General features: G+C 41.7%; 1 protein-coding gene across 1 annotated transcript; it reads right to left on the bottom strand.

Moving 5' to 3' along the window:
* Positions 1 to 1630: 1630 nt before the first annotated feature.
* ALDH5A1 (aldehyde dehydrogenase 5 family member A1) lies at positions 1631 to 10563 on the bottom strand. Its single transcript, XM_066189458.1, has 10 exons — positions 10233 to 10563; positions 10026 to 10109; positions 8917 to 9087; positions 8671 to 8787; positions 8094 to 8237; positions 7077 to 7220; positions 5629 to 5787; positions 4135 to 4304; positions 3317 to 3375; positions 1631 to 3169 (listed from the first exon to the last, which is right to left on the bottom strand). Exons 1-10 carry the CDS (start codon positions 10527 to 10529, stop codon positions 2964 to 2966), a joined length of 1551 nt encoding a protein of 516 aa, XP_066045555.1. The 5' UTR covers positions 10530 to 10563; the 3' UTR covers positions 1631 to 2963.
* Between the last annotated feature and the right edge of the window lie 657 nt (positions 10564 to 11220).

Raw genomic sequence — 11220 nt, 5'->3', positions numbered from 1 at the left:
ATGAATGAAATAAAGAACTATGCAAGTAATCACATTAAAAAAGCGGAGAAGACACTCTGATCTATTTTGTGATAAAATGTTTAACTCAGCATATAAGACTGGTATACAAAATAACTGATGGCATATTACTATGCCCAAGTAGTCTCATCTATTTGATTTAGATACAGTCAAGGGACTGTAATTGAGGGTACCAAAATCTTACACTGTATGAACATGATGTCTTTTCCAGTGATAAAGCTGTCAGAGCAAAATCTGGGCAAATCCGAGAGACTGAACTTAATGTGGCTGCTGTGAATTTGTCAATTCAGCATTAAAAAGGGTAATAAACCACAAAATCCAGTTCTTTCACAGAAGTTATTTATTAACTGAAAACATTTTTTTACTCACAGTTTTAATATCCAGAAATTGCTAAACTATCACAAGTGCAATCAACACAACTGAGGTGTGAGAATTCAAGTAAGTCTTTTGTTGAAGAATCCCAGCTTTTGCTATGAAGACAACCTTGATTATTCTGTGCTTAACTGATGTAGACTTTGCTGACATGAGGATATTATGCTGGAATCCAACCACAATCCAAGCTACACAAAGGTATTTTTTAAGTTTCTTACAAACATTTATTATTGTTTGTGCTTGTTGTCAGGCATTGTAAAAGGTATTATTTGCTAAAAAAATTAGAAGTGCTGTTATCAGAAAAGACATTAAGATTTTAAACGTACAAATGCATCAGATCAGTAACTTTGCAGTGAAGAGAGCAAGGGTTAAATAATTTATCCTCCAACTGCACTGTCCCAAGAACACTCACATTAAATACTACACTGTCATACAGCCATAAATAAGATGATTTTAATTTTGACCTTATACTGAGGTTCACAGGCAGACATAATTGAATTTCAGTGGCAGATACTCTACCTGTGTATAATACCTGTAACTATGCCTGCACCATTGTGTTGTGGAAGCTGGGAACCAAGGCATGACCTTCTTTTAGCCAGATGTTTTTTCCAATTAATACTAAACACAACGATGTTTAGTATTAATTTAAAATAATTAAAAAGGCTGGCAAACAGCTTTCTCCCACAACACTGTATTCCCCAAATTCAGGCAGTCTGTGTGCTCAATAGTGTAATCTTAGAAGGTGGCTATAGAAGTTTCTTGCAACTAGTGTAGAAAGAGGCCATCCTTTTTGTGTTCTTGACAACAAGTACAAATAACAGTACTAAGTCCTCACTACCACAAATACATGGGTTTGGTGCATTGGGAATTACTGGAAGGGCAGTAAATGCCCTTTAACTGCCCTTTGGTTGGCATGATGCACACGGTACTGACAGATAATGTGCTCCAGACCCACCTGGTCTCAACTGCAATACAAATACAACCATAAAAAATATTGAAGAATAAGGAGTAGCAGTCAATGCTACTTAATGTGCGTTTTGAACAAAAACTCTGTGAAACTCGGTTCCAGCTTGCTTTCCCTCCCTCCCTAAGTCTTGTGTTACCTGGTACCTCTTTGCCTGATGGGTTAAAATATTTTAAAATATTTCATTTCACAGGGTACATTCATTACTTTATAGGAAGAAGGGGTCCATTGCCTTCCTTTATTTATTTTAAATAATAAACACAAAATTTATTCCACTTAACTTCTGCTGAGCTGATTTATTCACCAAATTAACCCTGTACATTTTTTAAAGTGCTTTGTTTGACTGCCATTAAAATAACGCTCAAACAACATTGTTTATTTCATACTAAGGAAGCCTTACATAATCCTTTGAAGATGACAGAATAGTAAGGTGATATATCAAAGCCTCACCTCTAACCACCATTATTTAAATCTTTATTAGATCACTAATGAGCCATGTTCAAAGTTTTTTAAACCTTCCTCCCTAATGGACCTTCACCTGTGTAATCACAAAGCCAACTCAAGACACAAAGCCCACAGGGATGGATATCTGCTCCTATTCTTTGAAGGGGGTGAGTTACGTTCCTTTAGACACTGAGCAATACTTACATCAGGGACTGTACTTCTGCCCAAGGAGAGTCATGGTCTTTTTGTGGAATGGAAGGAGTTTATCTGTATCATCATGTTACCACTTGTGCTTTATTAACACAGCCCTTAAAATTAATTCTGCAAGTTGTTTCTGTGAGTATCTTATCTTTCTCCTGCTTCTCACTAAGACAACAATTCTTTCTCCAGGACTGTCCTGTTTCCAGGACTCCTGGGGCTAAGAGGCATCAAACAAGGGCTATATTTCATCCTAGACATGCAAGCTGTTTGGCACAAAGTATACCTCTTTGCTCAAAAACCTAAAGCTGAACAGGCAGCAGCCTTGCAGTGAGCATTAACAGTGCTGAAAAAGCTGTCTTTCAGCCTATGTGGATACCAAGATAGAGCTCAAAACAATTCATCACCTTTTGTAAGCAGCAGATTCTCACACAATTAAAAAAAAACCCAAACAACCAACCAAATCCACCAACAAAAAACCCCCTCCACACACTTGCTTCTAAAGGTCACATAACCACACTAGAAAGTTTGAGTATTTACACAAAATTCTGAAGGGAGATTGCCATCCCAAAGCCTCCCTTATCCAAACTAAAATACTAAAGGTAGTAAGAAATGGTGGTCTAGTTTCCCTTACAATAGGTTACAATCTGTTCTCATTGTGCACAAGTCTCAAAGTTCTCCCAGTCACACATGGCTAATCCAAAACCAATAAATGTACATCCCTACTCATTACTAAAAATAATGGACATTGTGATCACATTGCAAAAAAACCGGATGTATAAACAAAGACCATGTAAAAACATTTGGCAGCGCAGAATACCGTTGCTATCTCTATACACACAGATGACATGGTTGATTAGTTCTAAAGAAGGTAGAAGTTGCATTCATACATATTTCTGGCTCAAGAAGCTTATTAAAACAACGGCACTCTTTCCCAAGTTGTGGGAATTGTGCTGTTTGAAGGTTTCTATAATCCCCCAAAGCAGACATATTTTATTTCTAAATATTCATCGATGCCATATTTTGAACCTTCTCGCCCTAAGCCAGACTCCTTTACCCCACCGAAAGGACACTCCACTGACGAGATTATGCCTTCATTAACACCAACCATTCCAACTTCCAGCTGTTCCGCAACTCTCCAGATCTGCCCTGGATCACGGGAGTAGAAATAGCCTGTTGTGCAGACACAGATGCAGGAGTGAAAATCAGTAACAGCAATTGCAAAGACTGAAAAAGAGACTTAATGACATTCCAAATCATCAACCCGTAATACTACAGGTCACAAAACCACAGAAATACTGATCTGACAGAGAAGCATACCTGCTAAACCCACATTAGCTGCATTTGCTATAGCAACAGCTTCTGCTTCGGTCTCAAATCTGTCAATAGAAAGAGAAAAAATAAAAATGAGGCCATGCTCATAAAACATAAAAATGTTCACCTGCTGTCTTGTGGACTTACTGGCAAGAAGCAGTCTTATCGGGGATTAAAATGTCAATTTATTTTTCCCAAAAGTATACGTTAAAAGGCTAATTTAACTTCCATTTTGAAATACTGAAGTGTCTACCTCTTCTCTTAATTTAAACTGCAGTTAAGTAGTCAAGATTGCCTTTATTCCCTCTAGATAGCTGGATGGTACTGAGACATTTACTTCACATGGGTAAGCCTACCTATTTCCCCAACTACACAGCACTCTCAACTCACAGATACGTTCTTCCATCGCATCCAATTGCTCTGCGCAAAGGCAGGAAAGGCTTTAAGGAGAATAGACAGCTCCAACTCATTCTCTGTCAGAAAAGCTTAGGACTAGCAAATCACATGACAAACTCAAAAGTCCTGTCTCCTATTTCATAACACAGATCATGAAGCTGATAAAGGTTTTGCTGCTACCTAGCCTTGCTTAACCATTGAGATACTTCAATTTTCAAAAAGTTGCAGAGATACTAAAATCAGCTCAAGAAAAAGAAACAAATGAGCTATATATACAAATTGTTTTCACATGTGTACCCCAGTCTTTTTTACAAGGCTTGTGTGATCATACAAAAATATTTTTTTGTCTTTCAAATCTTGTTTATTCAAAATAATCTTTCTTTGTTTTTTTAACTGTTAATTTCAATCTGTAGAATTAATAATCTTACTTGATAACTGGGGCTAAAGGGCCAAATGTCTCCTCTTGGGTGCAAAGCATTTTTGTTGTAACATTACTAAGTAATGTTGGCTCAAAGAAATTCTTCCCCAAGCTGTGTCGTTTCCCTCCAGTCACGACAGATGCTCCTAGAGAAACTGCATCCTTAATGTGTTTCTCAACCTGAGGTATGCATAACAAAAATCTTAAAGTCAGCATTTAAGAATGAGCAATAACACATTTCCCAATGATGAAATAATACTCTCCCAATATTTAAGAGAAAACTTTGAAGATAGGTTTACACTTTGCACAGGATCATCTTTGCAATATTATCTAATTTCTTTTCAATTCTTGTTTCTCTCAATCTGACATAATTTCAGAGGGATAAATTATGAACGTGGTCCCCAACCCACTTTTCTGTAGAAATTAAAAGCCTACACCTAATGTGAGAAAAAGTCTTAGGACTAAAAACTGGATCTTGTATCAGTGATCAAGTACTGTGGAAATGGAAGCATATGACTGCCATGGAAAGAGAAACAACTCTCAAGATGGAACTGACAAGAAATTTTCCTACATCTATGATTCCACCTACCCCCTATATTCATCTAAAGACAACAAAGTAATAAGAAAACTAAAGTAGAAATCCCCACCTAGGACCTACTGTCCTTTGATATTACAGAAATTACAGAAAGTGACTATATACAGTGTTTGATTATTTGTATATATAGTACCTGATACACATACTACACTGTCACGATGCAAGAAGGGAAGGCATGAAGGAAAGAAATTCAAAGACTGTATTCTTTGTCTCCCAAATAACTGAGTATTTTCCCACTCTTTCATAAAGAGAATCTGGCAGCATTCACGTATAATGGATTCAAACCAAGCCTGCATATAACTGAGCTGTAATATCTTATAAGGTATGGGCCACTTGACTCAATAATCTTCAACCTTAGGAAGAGTGAAATATTATAGAACTTGTAACTTATTAGGATTTTTAAAAAGAGAAATACTCCTGGAGTTGCAGGTCACCCAAAACAGAAGACCCAAACCACGCACGTGAAGTTTCAAGTGATTACAACATCCAGAGTTGTGGTATTTTAAACCCAGATTAAATTATTCTGCCTAGCTTTTGCCAAAAAGCAAGTGTTCCTCAAAAGAAATTGTCAATCACAGTGCTTCAGAACTGCAGGATCACTGTACAGCTCTCACAGTGTATCCAGTTTCAGTGAATGGACTTGAGAAGAGCTAGGGAGTAATCAGGAGGAATCAGTTTCTCCTAAAGGAGGCCTCTCTTTCCCTAATGGAAGCAGGGGGATGATACATGAACTGTCTACATCTGTTTGTCTATATGTACACATGGACTTGGGGGACAGAACACACTTCCAGCCACACTGCAAATATGTTTTAATAAAACAAGGGAAAAAATGTGAAACATAAATGTAAAGTTATTTTATGGATAATAAAAAGAAAATTAGGATGTTAAAAATGAACTATTTGCTTATACCTTCTCCACTGCTTTTTCATTTATTAGTGGTCCTTGAGTAGTTTTGGCATCAAATCCATTTCCAACATGTAGTTCTTTCTCTATAACTTTAGCAAACTTTTCCACAAATTCATCATGAATTCCCTTTTGCACCAGGAAACGGTTTGTGCAAACACAAGTCTGAAAACAAACAAGATTTAGTTTATATTGTATTTAATTCACCCATTAATTAATTCTGATCTTCATGCCACAGAATCAAGTTACTGTAGTGATGTCCCCTGCCTATCCTCCCTCATCCTAAGCTGTTACCTAGCTATGCCATTTCTTTCACCACCCATTTCACTTCAGAATTACAACTTCAACTAGCTGTCAGTGGGTGTGTGAAATATATCACACTGCTAAGTTGCTTACACTGGGGAAATGTTTTGTGAGTTTTATGGAGTCAGATACATGGATCAACCAAGGTCCAGAAGCTCCACAAAATATCTCCTAATTAGACTGCAGAATGCTGGACTGAGCAGCAAAACTTCAAATCATACTTAGTGATCTGGGGTCTTATTTTCTAACTCTTTTATTATCTTTGTTTTTTGCTTTCTTCCTGAAAGTTGTTTTTAAATGCTTTCAATGGTCTATTTATTTGTGCTACCCTTTTCCTCTGACCGCATCCTATTTTGATTGCTACAGTATGTGAAAATTAACACCTACTTATCTTTCTCTACAGCACCAAAGATGCCTTTTATGATAGATCTTGGGTCTGATCCCTTAGTGGTCCTTGTCCACTTTTGTTTCCTTTCCTTCTTCCCAAGATTAGTCATGTCTTCTTCTTATGTTACTCAAGCAAAGTTTTCCCTATCAAATGACCTCCCAGAGCCACTGAAAATTTGGTGCTTCTCAAAAGCTGGAGTTCATCAACTTCATCTTCACATGTACTCGTAAGGCTAGAACAGTCTCCACACAGCTCTTCTCAGCTGACTATTCTGGAAAATTATGCTCTTAAAGTATTTTTTACTCTAAATAAAATAACATCTGAAGCAACACACTCTTGAATATTGTCTACCAATTTTTTACAGCTATTCATTGTAGAAAAAACTATCTGTGAGTGTCTTAACAGACTGAAGTAAGATGGTGTCTTTCACAGCTCTAGTTCTCCATTGAATTTAAGGTTAACAAAACATATGAAAAAATGCCTTATCACTTCTCAAGCTCTTGCAAGGGGTCCTAGAGAACATCATCTTCTCTAATAGTGATGCTACTGACTGCCACGTATGTTATGAAAACGTATGGGATTTCAGTGTTGGTATATAGACTTGCTCATAACTGGCTTCAGTGTCCAGAGCCATGTATGAGTGCAGCATCTTTCTCCTAACAATGAAGTGTTCTGTGCTCTCCTGTTACATAAAATAGCTTATTTACAGCTTAAACTTATATACAGCTCTTCATTGTCTAGAAACAGGGACAAAAAATCTCACCTGTCCTGAGTTTCTATACTTAGAAGCAAGGGCTCCCGCAACAGCCCGGTTCACATCAGCACTGTCAAACACAATAAAAGGAGCATGTCCCCCAAGCTCCATGGAAACTCTCTTCACAGTTCCAGCTGCATGTTTCAGCAAGATCTGCAGGCAACAGAAGAGACACACACACCTATACCTCTAACAGATGTGAACAGTGGAATCATGGATGCAAGGCAGTGAAAAATTAATTCTGGCAAGGAAATAATCTGCATCTTCTCTACAATGCTACACCATCTCCTATGACAAAAAGAAATTTCATCCATTAAAATCCTTAAAGATGAAATTCTGGCCAAGGACTAATGCAGAGAAAGATTCTGATCAACCTTAAGTCAGGTCAAGCTTTTATACACTAATACTGTCAACCCTTTTTTTTTGTTTGTTCTATTTTTTTTAATAATAAAATCTTGACTACTCTTACAAAAGTTTTCCAAGATCTGAGAGAATTTGGTATTATGATTTGCCTTGATACCAGACTTTTTCTTCATTCTGCATACAGCCATCCTAGAGAATTCTGTCATTTTGTCATACTGTCATGCTCTGCAGCTTTAGTGATTCAATTAGAGATAGTCACATGACTGCTTATTGACTAAGGTCGATAGCAGTGATTCCAGGGCCTCACTCCTCTAATACTTTCTCTCAACCGCTGAAGCCATTCTTGAATGGCACCTTTGAAACTCAGTTTCAGTGTTGTTATTAGTATGTTGTCACCTGATGATAAAAACCAAGAATACCTTGTACAGAACTGTCCACACTATAGTTTAATAACAGGCAGTTATCAAGAATTGCAGACAGGCAATTCTGTGAAGTACTGTTGCTAAAACATATAAGCAGTATCTCAAGAGGTACACAATTATTTGGACAATCTATGTACAGTAGCCAGAAAAGAAGGCTCTGTATAAAGGCACACACTTGCCCCCTACCTTTCTAGTATAACCACAGTAATAATCTTCAAGGGTATTCTGTCCACGTATGTACCTTTCCTGTTGCTGTAGAGCCAGTAAAAGATATTTTAGATACCAATGGATCAGTGCATAGAACTTCCCCTACAGCAGCCGTCTGTTGTCTGGAACAAGGGACAACATTATACACTCCTGCTGGGATTCCAGCCTGGTTTGCAAGCTGCAACAAAAGAAAAACAGAAACTGCTTTATTAGTGCATTTTGTAAGAGGAATAGTTACTTAATGATTGTTCATTGTTTTGAAGAAAACAGTCTGTAAGTCAACAGAAGCCAAAAGGGGTCAGCATAACCAGGAACAGGTGCCACAGGTGCTTGAGAGAGCAGCTTTGCTTCCGTTTAAGCTGTGTGTTCAAAAGAACCAAATTAAAGACATAAGGATATTTTGAGTATCAAAAGGGCCCAATCCCTTTTGAGGCTCTAGACCACATTAGATGCAATTTGCAAAGATTCTCACTAAACTAAAACACCTGCAATAAGTCCATTTGTCCTTTCTTCACATATGAAACTGGTCAGAGCTACCTTCCAAGCCCATCTGACTCCCTCTTTACAGTATCAGTCCATTGCTGAGGTAAAGCTTAGCACTGAAAGCTCACCTCCCCAAGAGCTAATGCTGATAAAGGTGTGTCCTCTGCAGGTTTCACCACCACTGTACAGCCAGCTGCCAGAGCTGCACCAACCTTACGGGTGATCATAGCGCTGGGAAAATTCCACTAGGAAAAGAGAAAATAATACAATCAAAGCTGGGAAAATTTAACCTCCTGTTTTTGCAGACATAAGTGATATTTTTAACTGGGGGCTGAAAACCTTGACGTGACTCAGAAGAGTTCAGCTTTGCTTACTGGGGTTATAATGGCTGCCACTCCTACTGGCTGCTTCAGCACCAGGACTCTTCTGTCTTTTGCAGATGCTGGAATAACATCACCATAAATCCGTCGAGCCTCCTCCGCAAACCACTCCAGAAACGAGGCTGAATACACGATTTCACCCTGTGCTTCTTTCAGAGGCTTCCCCTTTGATTAAATCAGATTGAAGATACATTGTAAGCAGCAAATGGAAGCAATATAAACAAATTCAAGTAATTTTGGATTTTCTCTTATTTTTTGAGTACTTTATGATCCTTTCCCTCTGCCATACACTGCGATCTCCAACAAGGATTATATGATTGCAGCAGCAATATTTGTGTGGATTCAATATACCATCATTGTATAGTCAATCATTCGTATTCTGTGCCTAGATTCATACCTGCCCAGGACAAGGAAGAAAAATAGCAAATGTAGTATGCATTTATTTACAAACTCAGAGTTAGCTGCTATTACCACTCTGAAGAAAGACACAAATCATGGCAAAACAGTTACAAGTTTATGCCATGGGTCATTTGTTTCGGGAGTATTGCTTTGGACTACCCCCAGGTCTGATCCCGTGGAGTGAATAACCATTAGCAGCTGTGACACCACACCACGGAGGAGCTGCTGAAGTATCTTTCACCAAGGTTTTGTTCAAAAGGATACCAGCTTGTGAGCTCCCAGACTACTCAGTGATACAGACTGTATGAATCCAACTGGAAGACTTGCATGATTTTTCCCAGTCACAAACATTTCTGCCATGAGGACCATGGTTTAGGTAAATGTCTGCTTTTGCATGCCATGAAGCACAACATGGGTCTGGCTTCCTCTGAGTAAGTACTACCGCCATCAAACCGATGCACTTTATGTACGTCCGGAGAAGGAATGTTTGGAACGACACCCACTGACCCAGCAGAGCAATGTGAGTGCACAATATGCCTGAAGTTATTAAAAAGGACACTAGGGCTAAGTGGTGAAGCGCACAGGAAGAGGCTTGACGCCTGTCAGTTTTACTTGGGGTCAGTGCTCGCCTGCCTGTGTTGGGTTTCCCAGAGCGAGTGTCAGCACGGGGCAGCGCCCATGCCCACCCCCGCCGCCCCACTCACGTTCTCGGCTGTGATGATCCGCGCCAGCTCCTGCTTGTTCTCCATCATCAGCTCGTACCATCTGCGGAGGCGCGCGCTCCTCTCCTGGGAGGGAGAGACAAGGCTGCCGTGGCCGCGGCACACAGGGACGGGAAAGCGAGGCCCCGGGAACCCCGACCGTACCGGACCGCCCCGGCCCCTTCGCCGCCACCTCCCGCGGGCGCTCACCTTGGCGGGGACGCGGCTCCAGGCGGCGCCGGCTTCGTGCGCGGCCCGCACAGCCGCCCGCGCCTCGACCGCCCCGCAGTCGGACACCCGGCCCAGCTCCTCGCCGCTGGCCGGGTCCTGCACAGGGAAAGCGGCGGCCGTCTCCACCCATCGGCCGCCCACCAGGCCGCCCCGGCGCACTAGGGAGGCGGACAGGGCCTGGCTGGCGGCTCTCGTCGGCCCCGGGGCGAGCGGCACGGGGCGCAGCAGGAGGCGGCGGCGGGCGGCAGCAGCGCCCCGGGGCAGGAGGGTGGCCATAGCCGCGCTTCGGCGACAGGGCCCAGCACGGCCCCGGCACGGCCCTCCCGCCCGCCCCGGAGGAGGAGCTGCCGGGGGGCCGGGCCAGAAGCGGCGCCTCGCCGGGACATGGGGGCGGTGGCACCCTGCCAGGGACACCCGGTGTCCTGGGCGGGGGTGGTCGTGTAGCCGCGGTGGTGCTGGGGGTGGGAGGAGGCTTGTGCATCCCGGAGCCTCTTTTCCTGCGCCCCATCGAGATCCCCGCTTCGCAGGGAGAGGGGAGGCTTAGAGTCACAGAATATCCTGTGTTGGAAGGAACCTACTGGGATCATCGAAGTCTAGTTCCTGCCCCTGCACAGCACAGGCCAAGCGACACACCGTGTGCCTGAGGGCGTTCTACAAAGGCTTCTTGAACTCTGTCAGGCTTGGTGGTCTGACCGCTTCCTTGAGGAGCCTGTTCCGGTGCCCTCTGCGTGAAGAACCTTTCCTTAGTACCTAACCCAAACCACTCCTGACACGGCTTCATGCCATTACTTCGGGTTCTGTCACTGATCACCACAGAGATGAGATCAATATCTGCCCCTCCTTGTCCCTTCCTGAGGAAGTTGCAGACTGTGATAGGGTCTCACGGCTCTCAGTCTCCAGTTCCCCAGACTAACTTGTGCTTTACTGCAGCAGCACTGGCCCACGGGAGCCTGCGGGCCACAGGATC

This window comes from Chamaea fasciata, unplaced genomic scaffold (genome assembly GCF_029207755.1).
Source record: "Chamaea fasciata isolate MVZ Bird 193981 ecotype frontalis unplaced genomic scaffold, bChaFas1.0.hap1 SCAF_1, whole genome shotgun sequence".
NCBI classification, from domain to species: domain Eukaryota; kingdom Metazoa; phylum Chordata; class Aves; order Passeriformes; family Sylviidae; genus Chamaea; species Chamaea fasciata.
The sequence above is the reverse complement of the archived record's forward strand: the minus strand, read 5'-3'. Positions and strand labels throughout refer to the sequence as shown.

Excerpts from the sequence above, each read along its gene's own strand:
- ALDH5A1 (XM_066189458.1), bottom strand. The coding sequence starts at position 10,529 with ATGGCCACCCTCCTGCCCCGGGGCGCTGCTGCCGCCCGCCGCCGCCTC. Across the intron at positions 9,088-10,025 it reads GGATCATCACAGCCGAGAAC|GGGAAGCCTCTGAAAGAAGC; the intron begins GTGAGTGGGGCG and ends ATTTAATCAAAG. Across the intron at positions 3,170-3,316 it reads AGCTAATGTGGGTTTAGCAG|GCTATTTCTACTCCCGTGAT; the intron begins GTATGCTTCTCT and ends TCTGCACAACAG.